A 15,745-nucleotide genomic window follows, 5' to 3' on the forward strand; every position below is an offset into this window, starting at 1 on the left:
GGGATGCTTCTGGCATTTGGAATTCAACATCTTGCAACTCTGGCCAGTTAATTCTGGCCTGGTGCAATTTTCGTGTACTAAGGGATGTGTTGTGAATATGATGTGTTGTAAATACCAGGGCACTTACTGAAGCCCTGCGTTTTGCAGGACTAGCAGACCCTGCAAAACAAAAGTGCCAAGTTTTGTGATTTTTATCTGAGTGACGTTGAAATGGTTAGGTTGCAGTGTAGACACACACAGATCACCAAATACAAACGGAGTCAAGGCCGAGAGCAGTTGTGTGTTGTGTTATACTGTTATGTGTGCAAAGTTGTGTGTGCATGCTCTGCATTTCTCTCTAAACGAATAGGTAGTAGCGTGAATGCCATTGCTATAATTATTGTTAGCGTTGTGTGGTTTTTCTTTTATTGTACGAGCCTAGTTTCTAAACCTAGCGTGTGTGGTCGCACCAGAGGAGCATAGCAAGCAAAACGCAGCAGTCTTTTCATCTGTAAACTTGGCACCATAATACCGGCATGGTGAGGGGCCACCCTTGATGCAACATTTACATTCCCAAACCCTAGCTAAAAAAAGAGAGAAGAATGCAGAGAAAGCAAAGCATTTGACTTTGAAGGCACGTTAGAGTATCGGGAACAATTATGTTTTTGCAGAAACTGGGACGAAAGCATTGAAAGTGTGGCAACAACCGTTGGGTTTTGTCTTTATGTACCTGGGATGTTTCCATTTATAAGTTGCCATTGCCGCTCCTGAAATTGATTGCTTGACTGCCCTGCATTCAAGTGGGCTGCAGCATGCGTGGAAGTGGGGGCTCTGGGTCGCGATGTGTCTCTTAGGTTCATGAAGGAAGTGCAGCAAAACACTAAGGGCATCTAGTATGCTCTTCTGACAGCTAGCTAACACTGCTACTCACGTTGTAGACCAGCTGTTCTAAGACAATAGTTGGTGGATGAGAAGCACTTTAGGCAGGAGGGTCCGCAAAGTCCCCTGCGAAATCTCCTCCCCTTTTACTGCGAAGCAGTATTCCTCTACCAGCCAAGGAAATTTGTGCGTCTGCGTCAAACAAAACGTCAGGCTAAATGAAAGGAATTGCTGGCACCACCAGGAATCAAACCTGGACCTGAATAGAGAAACGGAGCAAGAGCTCGTCGTCTTACCAACTAAGCTACGCCCGCATGAGGAGACGGGGAGACAGACGGTGTACTCAACGAGCACAGCGGCAGGGCTACCACCTGCGCTCATTCAAAGCCCTCGTGTGAAGTGCAAACCACATAATGTATGATAATGGCGTTCACGTGGTTTAGATTAGCGGCGAACGGAACAGCGTCTGAGGATGGGGAGGGTGGGGTGGGCGCACCTTGGCGGTGACGCATGAAGCGAGAGAGCCATAGCCTTGCATGCTGCCCTCCTCCTCAGCCTTCGCGAGACACTCCTCTCCATTTTCTTTCTGCCGTCGCTGCTGCGTTCGGTCACTGAGTTACACGGATGCCGCCCCTGCGAAACCCAGGGAACGGCTGTCAGAGTCTCTGGTTTCACTCTTTGTAAAGCCACGTGTGTGAATTCAAGTGACGTCACATGGGTAACCGTTGTGGGCGTCGTTTACAACTTTGCAGCCCAACCCGCCTTCACAGCGTAAATTGGAGCCAAATTTTTTCGTTCTGCATAACCTTCGCAGCAATGCAGAATGCTTGCTTTGCAGCATAGCATGTACAGGGCAATGCAGTGTGCAGCCTACATGCTGCACTATCTGGTAGCTGGATCTCAAAGCTCTGCACATGTGCTGCTCTCTCGGCGCACTGTTAGATCGCGTGCCTAGGGACGGCATATATTTTTGTTGTGAATTTTAGCACCTCTGCGTAAGCCGATCGGAAGTAAATGCTGAGCCTCAGCCAAAGCCATCTCAATTAACAGGCCTGCACACAGAATGGTACCCGTCATGCTAGGAAGCAGATTCTGCAGTTCCTGTTGATCGCTGCCTGTGGCAGCTGCCATTGTCTTGAAAAGCAGCCAATGGGAACTTGAAATCTGCCTGCTGGTGTGATGTTTAGCATTTTGCACGCAGGCCTGTTAATTGAGACTGCTTTGCCCTTGGCATGCCTCCCGCAACACATTCTTTGTAATGTAGAAACATTAAGTGACCCATTGAGGGACAAAGCCAGCGTCGACATTACATTGTTTGGCTTCCGTAGTCACCTATCCACTCAATATGTCCTTATTCAAATCAAGGAGCAAATCGACAAACTTAGTAAGACCAATCCCACTTTGTCCTTGCCCTAGACGTTCAGGGACACATGCAGTCCTCACAAGGTCTTCAAGAAACCCACTGCAGCCCGGCCATGTACAACTATGCAAAAGCATTTATAATTAGCAGAACGGCCTCTATCCATCTACGCACTCGTCAATCATCTACTTTTCCCACACCGGCAAAAGGGGCACCTCAGGGTTCTGTCATCTCACCTCTGTTATTCAGTATCATGCTGTTCGGGCTTCCGAAGCTCCTTGCCGAAATTCCAGGCCTACATCATGCATTCTACATGGATGACCTTACTGTATGGATAAACAGGGGTTCTGCTGGGCACCAGCAAGACAGTCGCCAACAGGCAAATGATACCACCATGGTGTACCTCGCCACTCATGTGTGCACCTCAAAAGTCCTTACTTCTCATTCTCCGAGCCCGCACTCGAGGCCGCCCCCCACAACCCACACCGGATTTGCCAGTTACTATTCAAGGCACCCCTGTACCTGTACTTCGAGTCTTGACAGTTGGAATACTGGGCGGGCCCTTTCAGGCTGACGGCTCAGGTGCTGCCCTCTTATAAAATTACACCTCACAACAGTCACATAACTTGCACATCTCATCAAGTGCATTTGCACCCACCGACACAGTCGTAATGAGCAAGACACCTGCTGCCTCGTATAAGCCATTCTCATCAGCCGCATCACGTATGGCACCCCGTACGTACAGCTCAAGCCCCAAGAACACTCCAAGATCAATGCACTCATCCACTGGGCATACAAAATCGGCCTTGGTCTTCCTGCTTTCACACTCACCAAAAGCTACTCCAGTCAGGAGTGCACAACACCCTTGCTGAACTCCTGGAAGCCCAGCTGGTCAATTAGCTCGCTGCTTGGCCTTGACACCCCCTGGCCGAGCAGTCCTCCACGCTCTGGGTCGTCCAGCCCCTCCCACCACCCCTCTACGTAGCTTCATCAGAGTAACCCCAATACCGTGCCACATGCACCTCCAGTACAACAAAGGCTGCCGTGAAGCTTGGGTCACCTACCTCAACCAACGTTACTCTGTCCAACCAAACGGCAGATACACAGACGTCGCATACTGCAGTCCCACATACCGTGCCACCCTAACAGTCATGGACTCCACGGGGACCATACTCGCCTCAGCCACTTTACCCAACACCTCAACTGCAACAGCAGAAGCAACTGCCATAGCCCTGGCGGCTACCACCCGTACGAGTACGGGCCCCCTCACTGTCCTAACAGACTCTTAGCAGGCGTGCCGCTTCCACCTTCTCGGCTGCATCCCTCACCAGGTGCTCAAAATCCTCTAATCCCTCAAGACTCCCCCCACCATCCAGATAGTGTGGACAGCTGGACACACCTCCCTCCCAGGGAATGAGGCAGCGCATGCCACTGCCTGGGAACTCAACTTCCAGGCTTCCCATCCGAGAACAGATGACTTGGCATCCACACCACCCCTCCACCCTCTACCGCTCAGATACATTCACCTCCTTGCTCACTACTGCCACATTCGCTTCCCCCCCCCCCCCCCCCCCCCCTCCTCACTCGTCGCTAACTACTGCAGAGGCCCAAACAAGGTGCAGGTTACAGACCGGCACATATTTCAACTCCACCGTACTCTCGTACATCTCCCCCACCACCGTCTCCTACCTCTGCCACTCGTGCAATCTCCCCCCCCGCCACAATGGCCCATCTTGTTGTATGGTTCTGCCCTCTACATCTCGATCCCATCCCCTCCTCATCCCCTGAGCGGTGGGAATGCGCACTGACCAGCTTGCAGCTGGAGGACCAGGGATGCCTGATCCAACTGGGCCACTCAGGCGGAGGACGCCACTCACCTTCCTTCGTTTTTCTGTTTCGCTCAATAAAATGTTTTGCCTCCTTGTCATTATTTGCAACCTACCCCACGCCATTTCTGCAGCGCGAGAAGTGGTGGACAGGACACAATGTTGCGTGATCCATGCTTAGTCATCTTGGGTCCAAGCAAGATGAGTGTAATTAAGGGGACCATGAGGACAACATACAGCTTTGGTTTGGTCACAAAGATGGCTATGGCTGAGCAACAAGGATGTCAAGTTTAATGCAAAATGCTTTTAATTAAGCTAGATAATTAGGAAAGACTTGGCATATCCGGTACTTGCTGATTTGTCGCCGGGCAATGTCACTGACTTGCCTGAGGATTAGTTGATGTTGTTGAAAACAAATGCAAATTTGAAAGATCCATCTAAGGACATGACACCGTCTCTGCGTGGCTCCTGGAACAGAGCGGCTTGAAAGTGCCACTCACCCTAGTCTGGCTGTGCGCTGTCAAAATTGGAAAAGTTATTGTGGATATTGGGACGGCTCTTTCCTCACTGCAGCCTTGCGAGTTCAGTAGGGCTCAAATTGCCCGAATCTAGCCAAACAGAAATTGGAGCACGAGGTTCATAGTTGTGAAGCACGCAGTGAACCTCCTATGGCCATGCCATTGCAAATGTTGAATTATCTGCTCGATGTAGTAAGCTAAGTAGTGACAGCCCGATTTCCACTTCCTGCCAGGCTGCTTCTGTTGGCATGTGGTTAGCACAATGGCTGCCTGTTTTTCATCTGCTTCATCGAGTACCATATTGTAAGACCTTTGGTACATGCAGTAGGCTAGTTAGGAAGGGTGTAGTGTGAAATGTGTCATTTTAAACACTAATATCTCTGTAGTGGAAGCATTGTGTCATGCCAGGCATCATTGTAGTAAGCTACGAACTACCCATTCTTTCGAATAAAGCAAGGTTGTACATAGGTTGTCTTCACAGTATCCTTAAGTTAGCTCTGTTGTGTAGCACCAAGGTTGCGTAGAATAGAGACACACACTAGATGCTATACTTTAACCGTAAGAGCAAAGGGCTTTTGTTACTACCAACACAGCCTGTTTTTCCCCCTCCACTTTTGCAAGTACAGAGTGGTTTGCACATTTATTCTTGACTCACAGTAATAGGAATAAATTTCAATGGCAGAATTATTCCTTCCAACATTACTATTACTTGAAAATGCATTGAGTGAATAAAGTTGCAGATGGAGAGCCAGGGAGAGCAGTTTTGTGACGGTGGCATGCTTTCCGTGTGCATGGACACAGCTCACAGTGTCTGGTGCGTGCAGGGGTCAAGGAGGCTGCCCCAAGGCTACTGCGGAGGGTCTCTGTGCGGTGTCGCTCGGTTGAAGAAGCAGCAGACACCATTTTGTGGCTGGCCATCTCGCGAGCAGCTCTCAGACACTCGAGTGGCATGTTCTTTCAAGGTGGGTGTGGACATCTCAGTCCCTAGAGAGAATGGTTGTGCGTGCGTGCATGCGTGTGTGGGTGTTTGGATGGCCACTTCCCCCCCACTGGATGGTTTTGAGAAATACCTAATATAAACGCTTGCTTTCTCCCTATATACATATCCTGTGCTTTAGGGGTGTGCATATATTCAACGCTTTAGAATATCAAGCAAATAACATAATAATAAGTGTGGCTTTGAATCGAATAGTGCTACATTAGAAAACTCCAAATATTTTTGAAGTTTGAAAATGCAACGCGACAGTTGCCGTTTCAGTTAACTTGGATGCATAAAACTATGCCTTGTTGGAAACAAAAAATACCCATCTAAAAACCCATGCAAAACGTATTCTTTGCATCAAGTTAGTTCTAGTTCGGTCCTGGATGTACCGCCCTTTAGGTGCTCAGAACAACTGCTTCAGACAAGCACCGGCTGTGTTACCTAGCGACGGCGGGCTGTCCCAGTGCACCTGTGACATGCGGCTAAGGGCAAGAGGAAGCTGCTTAAGGGCGCTCTTATCTCTTATAAGTACAGCCCTACTGTACTTAAATGCATGTCTAATTAGTGGCACATTTGTCCGGGTGATTTTTTTAACGCAGTGTCGAAAGGTGCATCAGGCGTACCCGCAAAATTTCTTCCTAGATGGGTTAGATGTGCCCAAACAAATGCAGATTTAGTAGACGTACATCAGCCATTTGCTATACGTCACCAAAAATAATGCATAGCCACTGTTGCCATCAAATCAAGCCCTTTTACAAATGTGGAATGTAGCATGAAGTTAGTAGGCGCTTTTGATAGTGAAGGGCCCCTCAAGCTTCGTGAATCAAGCTCAACTCGTTGCACATTCCAAAAAATTTTCTCGTGATGCAAATCCATCTTCATGCGCCTTTTCACCTTACACGTTCAATCTCTATTAGAACAAATTTATTTAAGAATCATGGGACGAGAGCGCAAAAATATCACTTTTCACAACGTAGAACTAATTTCTGCAAAAGAATTCAATGTATCCAGCCTAAATGTGCACGCTAGTACCAGCAATAGCTTCACCGTCGGGCCGGTAGGTCTTCCCTGCAATAGTGCTGTCATATCTACAATGTTGCAGTACTTTGGTCTGAACCAGTCTGCTTTGCAGCAGGTGAAGTATCAGCCAGATACAAGTGTCATGATGACTTGGGTACGAAGTGGCACGTATTGCAAATCTCTGCTTGCCTCTTTGGTCCTTCTTGAAAGCGCTGCAGTAGCTTCTTCTTACGCTAACCCTGTTGTGCCTCGTGGTATAAATTTACTAGAATGCAAGTTTTGACCTGTAGCTATCATGTGCACCAAGCACAGAAGGTGCAACAAGCTGATGATCCACCGTAATGACCAGCACAAGAAGTTTTGCAAAGTCCTGCATTAAAAAGAAAGCACGGCAACCTCAGACACATAACCTGTTCATTGTTTGTTCAAGCAAAAAAATGAAAAATCAGCCAACGGCATGAAATCACCAGTCTGAGATGACAGGCCGGAGACGATCTCGCATAACCAAATGCTTGAGAATGCAACAAGTACACAACTCGTAGCCTGTGTGCAACACGCTATGAAACAGGAAACGGAAGGCACGGTTGTGTAGGGATACTCTTGTTGCAAGAAACAAAAAATCAATTGTGGTTAGTTTCATGCATGATGTGCAAAGTTACGTGCAATAACTGTGAAGTTGCATACAAACAATATCGGAAACCAGTTTGTTGATGGCCAGTCCGGCATCCTACAAGTTATCGGAAGCAAACCAGAAACAGATTTCCCCTTCGTAGTGTGAAAATAATGTGCTAGAGTTAGCAGAGAACTTTGACCACAAAAAGAAAATGAAAAGATCATTTGCTAATTACTTGTGAGGGGCAGCATGTATGTTTACAACGAGCCTTGCAGGCTGATTTCAATAGATAGAACATGTCTGTATATGCACATTTTTGTTTTTCCTCATATTTTTATGAGGTATACACAAGCCAGGCAATAGCCCGAAAGTGAAGTCTGTTTTCTCTTAACATGTGTACTTAGCAAGAAAAAAAAAGTAAAGTGAAGTGGCGTGGGTGATGCGCTGCTCCGGCAGCTGCAATTTTTTTCCAACTTTGGGGCTTTGCACGTGGCAAGGTGTAAGAGTTCTGTCTAAAAGTTGTTTGAAAACAAAAACTGCGCCGGAATGATAGTCAGCTCAAAGCAAACTTTGCATTCTGCAGAGAACAAAAAATTTAGAAAAAAATCGTGACTTCGTATCACATAATATATTGTTCAGTTTGACGCCCCCTATCTCTGTATATCTGCAATAGTGACCAACTTGTAAGTGATAGGTAATGTTGGTGAGGTATTTCTAAACATATCTGTGAAAAATTGCTTATCTAGAAAAATTTCGATATGCGCAAAAAAATATTGACTGCTGTGTTTTTTCCAGAAAGCGTAACTGTAAAAAAAAAATAAAAAAAAGGCTGCTCTTAATTTTCTTTTCAAAACTGCAAAAAACAAGACCCTTCAAGAATTACAACAATGCTGCTGGAAAACATGTTACATTATTTTGTTTATACTGGAGTGATGACTGGCTGAACTCGCTCGCGCGTTTGAGACTTGTCTCCGTGCCACGTGCGACGTTACTGCCGCTGCTTTTATGACTTTGTACTGTTATAAAAAAGTGCTTGTCTGCATTCTGTGGCCACACCAGGGAATGTTCAACATTTTATGGCCTTCTGAAAGAGAACGCGGCGTTTTTATTCGTTTATTTGCAATGTTTGGCTGGATATGCACTAGCATAGCTATTTGTGTAGCCAAGACCTGGCAAAAGAGTCACTTTTTTTTTTTTTAGCAATAAGAAAGGGCAGTGTAACAAAACGAAAAGTTTTCTCTGTGCGTTTTTTGCTGTAGGTGACCCCGTGATAGGCAGGAACAACTGAGGGGATGCATTGACCTCCGGATGGTAATTAGTTAAAAACCCACTGCCTCTCCTCAGTGGGTGCATTTCTGCTGTGGTGAGGTAACGCTTTTAGAAGAATGGGTACGCCAAAGTTTATTCATTATTCATGTAATGTTGACGGATTGTTTTCTATTCAATTGATTGAATTTAGGAAGAGTTGGTGTTTATGGTCAATGCTGCTATCTGGTCTGCAGCCAATTTCAATGTTGAGCCCTATTCTAACGCGCACACAAATTTGAAGGCCACTTTTAGAAAAAAAATCATCACCATCCCGCTCTGCGAAAGTGTACGTCCAGCGAAGCTGTTGTAAACCACTATAAATGCTGATGGGAGAGGGTATGAAATGTTTCTCGTCATCTCAGTGGGCTTGTTGCTTGCGCTCGACTTCTCTGGCAGCAAATGCTGGGTCCTGCCTAGCCTGACTCATGCACTCGGTGTCTTGGGCAAGAACTGCTCTATTTAGTGACACTATTCACTATTCCTGCGTAGCCTTCAAACATAATCTGCAAACATAACCTTTACCAGGAACACATGGTGGGGGAGGGGGTCTATTGTTCAAAGGCGCCTTATCATTCATAATGCAGTTCCGATGCTGTTTTTGTGGTTTTTTAAACAAGTACTGAGCTCTTTGCTGTATTCCTGATTAGCCTGATGCATGTGCTCGGCGTCTTAGGCGAGAACTGCTGGGTCCTGCCTGGGTTTCTTGTTTACGACACGAAATTTTCCAACCAAATAGAGGCTAACAGCTTAGCTGTAAAAAAGGTGTGCATTGGAATCATGCAAATATGGTATTGGGTGACAGTCTGTTGAGAGTACAGACTGCAATTCATGTTTCTAGATTTTCGCACGAGCGGCGTGTCTGTCATATGAAAGCATGACAATTACAGCTTGGGCATGGTTGCAGGTTGAGGTTGTTGAGGCACGACACATCGTGGTCGATTTCCGAGACCAGAGAGGACAGCCGTAATCTTGTGGGCACCTGCACACTCTTCCTTGTTGGAGGCATGCGGCACATGGCAGTTCCAAGTTACATGGCAGTTACAAGTACTACACAAAAAGAGTTTCCGGGGGGTGCCAAGGCAGAATGCATGTGCCGCAGACAGTGATGCAGGGGCGTGTTGCTTTCTAATCCCGATAACTGCTTCCAATGGTGCAGACCGGAGAACAACGTGCCCCCACCTGCCCTTTGGCAAGACAAAGACGAGCCTGGACGACGAGAAGTTCTTCATGCGGAACCTTGAGGACTTTGTGCAGAGGCTGGGGCTCTCCTAGCTCCCCCTGCACTCTATACTCAGCCACCCTGTGGCCACGTTCTTCAAGCGTGTCTGCATAGTCATTCCGTCATGTGATCAAGCTCAAAGGTGGCCTCTCCTGTTAACACTCCTAATGTGCACTGTGTGTGTAGCAAGGCCCCCCCCCCCCCTCGCCCCAAGTAGAGTGAACTAGATAGAACACAAAGTGGTTCAAATGAGCTGCCAAAAATGAAGCAAAAACAGGGTAACAAAAGGGGAATCCCCTGAAGTCTTGCGATCGTCTCGCCGCCACGCGGTGGTCAGTGGCAACTTGAGCTTCTGCGTGGATAATTTAAAAACAAACAAACAAACAAACAAACAAGTCCATAAATTATATAAAAATATAAGCAAGCACATAATTATTTACATAAATATTTCCACTTTATTTATACTACTGCGAAAGTGAAGAGGAATTCCCTGTTATCTTGCGATGGCGCCGCCGCCATATGACGGCCACCAACAACTCTCGCATCATCTGCTACATGAACTGCAACACGGAGCCGTTGCATGGAAGATAATGCACCCTGTGGTGTAAAGGCGGTGTGGAAATGTTAAAAACCAGGCGTGAAGTGGGTAGTCCTCTCGGCTAAAATATGCATCGGTAGCGGATCAGTTCGCCAAATATGTTTATTCGCCCAATCTACCCTCGGTTTTTAACTTTTACTGAAAAGCACTGCCGGGCTCTGACTAGCACCTCGCTGCATGAACACGCACTTATGAGGCGCAGATTCAGCAAATGTGATGCTACATAGAACAAAAGCATGTATAGGCATAGAGTTATTACAATAATATTTGTATGAAGCTCATGTGTATAGGTAGGAGTAAATACGTATATGACGTATTCGGTGCTAAGAAAATTGCGGTGCTGTTTTTTTTTTATAATCTCAAACTACAAATTTTCCCGTCATTGTCTGTTCCAAGGAAGCAGGAATATTTATTTCAGTGTCAGAGTATGACTATTGCATGTCGTGCTGAACAGAAAATAAATACTAAAGGTCTATATAGTAACCCTTAAAGGAGCCATGAAGAGAAAACACAAGTTTGGTTCATTCAAAAGATTGTCTCGTTAGAATCATACTGACACCACTTTTAACGTAAACTTCGCTCAAATAAGCTACATAATTAGGAAAAACGGGAATGGTCATGCGACCCACCAGCTCATTTCCCGCAACAGAACCTGTGATGTCACATGGGCTAAGCTCTGCGATTGGCGGAGGCTGGCAGAAGCAGACGCAAATTAGGTAGAGCTTACAAACTAGACGAACGCGCGATTTGCGCTTAAATTTAGGGCACATTCTTTACAAAGCAATAAGAATGATGGGACAAACAGTGGAAGTTACGAAAGCACATGTAAACACAGAAGTACTGATGCGTTCTGCTGTTCGTACTGCGCACAGCATGCTTTGGTTTAGCTGCACAGCACTACGGGGCCTGGGGTTGTCTCAGACGACACTGGCCGATTGACGCAAGCAACGGTGTCTTACGTGACCCCATTTGTCGAGCGAGCACTGTTTCAGGGAACGAATATTTTCTCCCAGAACAAAAACAAGCCAGGTTTAAATGCGGGCAAAAACAAACCAAACGCTTGCCACGGTATGGTGGCGCCATCTAGGTTACGGAACGTAAAGAAACGCGGGAACAAACCAACACCGTTGTACAGGGTAGAGACAACCTTTGAACGGTCCCGTGCCGCCGCAATTGGGCCAACGGGCTCAACGCGTTATTCTTTTCGTTTCCCACGAGACCTAGCAACGCGAAACAGACAATATGATTCAAACTTCTTCAGTAAACCGCGTTGCGGCGATAATTTTAGCGCGGTTTTTACACAATGACTTGCTTCGGCGGCGAGCGAGCAACCGAACATGGCGGCGCCAGCGTTACGTGTCTCTACCCTGTACGGCGGATGCGTGAATGAAGGTACTCTAGGCTGCTGAGCGGTCGGTTCCCGTGATGTCACTTGGGACCACGAAAACGCACGATTGAGCGGGAAAATAAAAATTTTAACCTAAATTGTTTCATTTCTCAGTGAATAAAGCACCGTTTGTATCCGGACAAGCGCTGGGGGCACTATAAGACACGAAATCTTTCGAATAAAACCAACTTGCATTTTCTCTTCATGGCTCCTTTAAGCATAGTTACCCAAGGTTTCGCGGACATTAAAAGAAAGAAAATAAAAAAGAAAGGTATAAGATTGGGGTGGTGTTGGGAATCGAACCCCGGCCTTTTGTGTGTGAAGCGAGTATTCTACCGCTGCGCCACATTTTGAAGTCTTGCGATCGCAGCGCCCGTAACGAATTTTACCCGTTTTTTGCTTCACTTTTGATGTATTTAAAGTGTAGGTGTTTGAACCACTCTGTGTTCTAGTTCACTCTACACCAAGTGTGTTCTTATGCGTGATTTGTACGTATCCATGTGCATTTTCTGTACGGCCGAAAGACACCGGCTTGTGCTTTGTACGGCCGAAAGACTGGCTGGTTTTTTAATTATGCGCAACCCCAAAGATGTGCACCGAACTTCTGATGAGATTGCGTAATAAAAAGACACTAATAATTACAAAACAAAAGTAAATTTGAAGCGGGTCACTACCTACTATCTAGCCACTGTATTGCTGCAGGAAAGGAAGCAAGACATCCTGTATCTTACCTAATCGTCTGAAACACCAAGTTAGTGGGTTCTCAGCTGTGAGAATTCAATGGCTCCATAGCGATTATCACGCCCTTCTCGAGTTTCGGTTCAGCTGTGTGTTTAAGGGGGGACGCGGGGATCAGATGGCGAAAAGTGACCAAAAAATCGTTTTTTCGGAAGTCACATTTTCGGATTGCACGTTTTATATTCTATGCGTCTGCAAAGTTTCCCCGTCGAAAACGATCGCGAAGTGCCAAAGAAAAATATTTGCGTCAGCTGAGGTGACAGATTATTTCCGCAAAATGACGAAAAAAACGGCAATTTTCGCAGCGCTGTATCTCCGGAACGACGGCACCGGGCGCCGCCATCTTGGTCGCGTTAGATTGGCAGAGTCTTCAACTTCCGATTTCCTGTCGCTGCTTTCATTGTCGCTCATTCACAAACGCACAAACGGCGGAAAATGAGAGACGGTGAAACGAAGCAACCGATAGAATCTAACACGCGATTGGCTATCCGGCCGCGTTAGCTAAGACGGCTCTCCGGATTGGGTGCCGCCATGGCCACAACAAGATAGCCGCCGGGCGATTCGGCTGACGCGCAGTTCGCACGCACTCCGTGTCGCTAATGTTTTCCTCGGTTTCGCGGTCGGCTCGGTTCCCGTTCAGTGGTTTCATGCTTTGCGATTCCGTACAGTGACGCTATCGTTATCGCGGCGATAATGCTTGAGATCGTGCGCCAGATAGGGAAGTGCGCGGCTCGAAAGACGCATCGAAAACGTGCCCGCGACATCGCCGTGGTGCGTCCTTGAGTGGGAAACTCGGTGCGTCCGTGTACAATTGGTGTTCGTGAAGTGAACTTTTGGACGCATTGCCGTGTTATAAAACGCTTAGTTATTGCTGTGTTTCACAGCGAGCTCGCGAGCTTCAGGAATGGAATGACCGGCTCGCCAGAAGTTGCGGCGCGCGCTGCATTGGCGCGACTTGTTCGGGCAGCGGCCGATAGCGGGATCGGTTGCTATCGCGCGCGAGTAGTAATAATTGATGTACGCGAAGTGTAATTTAATGGCAAAAGTAAAGTTGCTAAACATAGTAAGGTTACCTAAATTACGATCGTGGTGAACGTGCGCGTCGGGGATTGTAGGGGAGGGGGGGGGGGGTGCAATGAACCACGTTACCCAGCTTATTTGAGAAACTTCTTCCGTGGCTCTAAACTAGTTCGTACAACGAAGTCTGGGATTACACAATTATATTTTCAGTATTAAAATAATTAGAGAAGATGCCGTAATGTTACAGCGTTTAAAAAAATTTTAATGTCACTATTTTTTTCTATTTTTGCAATGTTTGCAATTATAATGTCCATTTTGCAATGCTTTTTTCGCCTGAAGAAGAGCATGGTATTCTTATAATATTAATGTTGTAATTATGTAAAACAAATGTATATTCTGCCTTCAAATAGCTCATCTTATGCGTGTGATGCCCTGATATAATTTTTGACACTGAACAGCCTCATGTACTAAGCTGTAGCTTCATCAAGGTTATGACACCCAGAAATAAGCTGAAAGTCTGCTGGCACATTAATAAAAAAAAACCATGCCTTACTGTTCATTTTGGAGACAGCTATGTATTAGGCATACATGAAGTAAAATATAGGTACCCTAGTAGCCCATAGTAAACTTTTTGGTACACTCTGCGTAAAACTGGTGCTTCTGCCATCTAAAGGCCTACACATAGAAACCTCCAATGAGCCAGGAAGGCATCCCAGATGCACCAAATCAAAGGGCAAAGGTATGCGAGGTTGTCCCCAAGCAACGACAGCAAGGACTATGCTGCTGGTGCAGTTTGAAAATTGTCACATCATCGTAAACTTTAAGAGCCGTTTTCTCAAAAGTGCATTTTACGAGTTCTTCGTTGCTCGTGGAAAGGATAGCATGGCAATCACTGGGCAGATTTTGACCCTGTCTGTTTTATTTCGATCCTTGAAGAGTTCTGCAGGGCGAGACAGTCTTGGATTTTCATTTTAGGGCCTCGTTATTTTTTAATGTGGAATTTATGGCTAGGTCAATTATGTCCTATAGGTTACAAGTGAAATTATTCTTTTCTGTAAAAAAAATGAAGGGCGTAAAAAAAAATTGAAGACTGTCTTGCCCTGTAGTGTTCTTTTGACTATAATTGAGAAGTATTCAGAACTTCCTAGCATGTGTCAATACCTTGCTAGGCTTTCCACGAGCGGGCAACATGTAAACCTCTGTAACACAAGAACTACTGCAGGTATCATCATGGAATTTTAAATTTCACCATTTGGAGTGCTTTCCAATGTGCTTGCCGAATTTCATCACTCTACGCCAAAAAACAAAAAAGTTCACTCCGATCCCCACGTCCCCCCTTAAGTGCATTTGTTGATAAAATCTGTTCTGCCGAAACGTTCAAGTCCATGCTCTTTCTATAATCTGGATGTTCCCGCCAAGGTTCTAGCTTTAACTACAGCTATGTCTTGAGATACGATTCCCAATTAATGAGCTGTGGAGGGAAGTGCGCTAACAAAAAATTAAAGCCACTTCCACGCCCGTGAAAATCTTCTGAAACAGCGGAGCGGACTCCTGCATGCTGGCCTCCCGCAGAGGCGGGGGTCACTCACAACGCCACTTGCCATGGTGTGTACCTACTCGAAGCTCACCCACGGAGTTCTCATAATTTATCAATGCATATATAGGGGGGGTGGATGTGCGCACACAAACCGAGAGAGCGCACTGGACGGCCGTCGAGGCAGTGGCACCATCTGACGGCCCAGCGGGGTACCTTCGCCTGGTGTGATGGGCATCAACAGATATTGTGGGCCCCTGAACAGCTCCGCTGTTAAAATATAAGCATACCTGCCGACTCTTCTGAATTTTCCGTAAAATGTACGAATTTCAACCAGTCTTACGATTTTACGAATCTTGCCCCTACACATCCATGTCCGGAATTCGCTTCCACCTCGACCAGCCTGTTTAGAGCACGTCATTCAGGGGCCGGTTAGGACCTCCGTGTTCGCGTCCCTCTTCGTATGACTGCCGCGAGCAATGCACTACGACCTGTGGCATGACCGCGATAGGTGCTCCGCAGTGCAATGACGCGAAGCTGCGACAATACTGTACTGAGTGTTTGGAAAATTGTACACGACAGAATTTGCTCCTCCTGCTTTGTTGCTCATTACTCTTCAAGACTTGCGAATTTCACTTATGGTTGCGGAAACGTGAGAGCGCTTGGCACAGAACGTTAATCCTTCTAAACTTGTAAAAAATTAGTGCGCTGCTCCCCCCCCCCCCCCCCCCCCTACCCGGACCGCGGGTTTTCCGAATTTCCAA

General features: G+C 46.5%; 1 protein-coding gene across 7 annotated transcripts in view; it reads left to right on the forward strand.

Moving 5' to 3' along the window:
* Positions 1–15,693, forward strand: part of LOC144143056 (dehydrogenase/reductase SDR family member 12-like) — a 37,444-nt gene extending 21,751 nt beyond the window's left edge. For 2 of the 7 annotated variants that reach the window (XM_077674874.1, XM_077674894.1), the window contains exons 8-9: positions 5,364–5,524; positions 9,642–15,689. In XM_077674874.1, coding sequence (XP_077531000.1) covers positions 5,364–5,524; positions 9,642–9,818 — 338 coding nt within the window. In that variant the 3' untranslated portion in view covers positions 9,819–15,689. Of the gene's footprint in view, positions 1–5,363; positions 5,525–9,641 lie in introns of all 7 variants that reach the window. The other 5 variants (XM_077674887.1, XM_077674901.1, XM_077674881.1 and 2 more) reach the window with 5 other exon arrangements.
* Positions 15,694–15,745: the final 52 nt, after the last annotated feature.

The sequence above is a fragment of the Haemaphysalis longicornis genome, unplaced genomic scaffold (assembly GCF_048455015.1).
Source record: "Haemaphysalis longicornis isolate Haplotype H1 unplaced genomic scaffold, Haemaphysalis longicornis Haplotype H1 scaffold_1, whole genome shotgun sequence".
NCBI classification, from domain to species: domain Eukaryota; kingdom Metazoa; phylum Arthropoda; class Arachnida; order Ixodida; family Ixodidae; genus Haemaphysalis; species Haemaphysalis longicornis.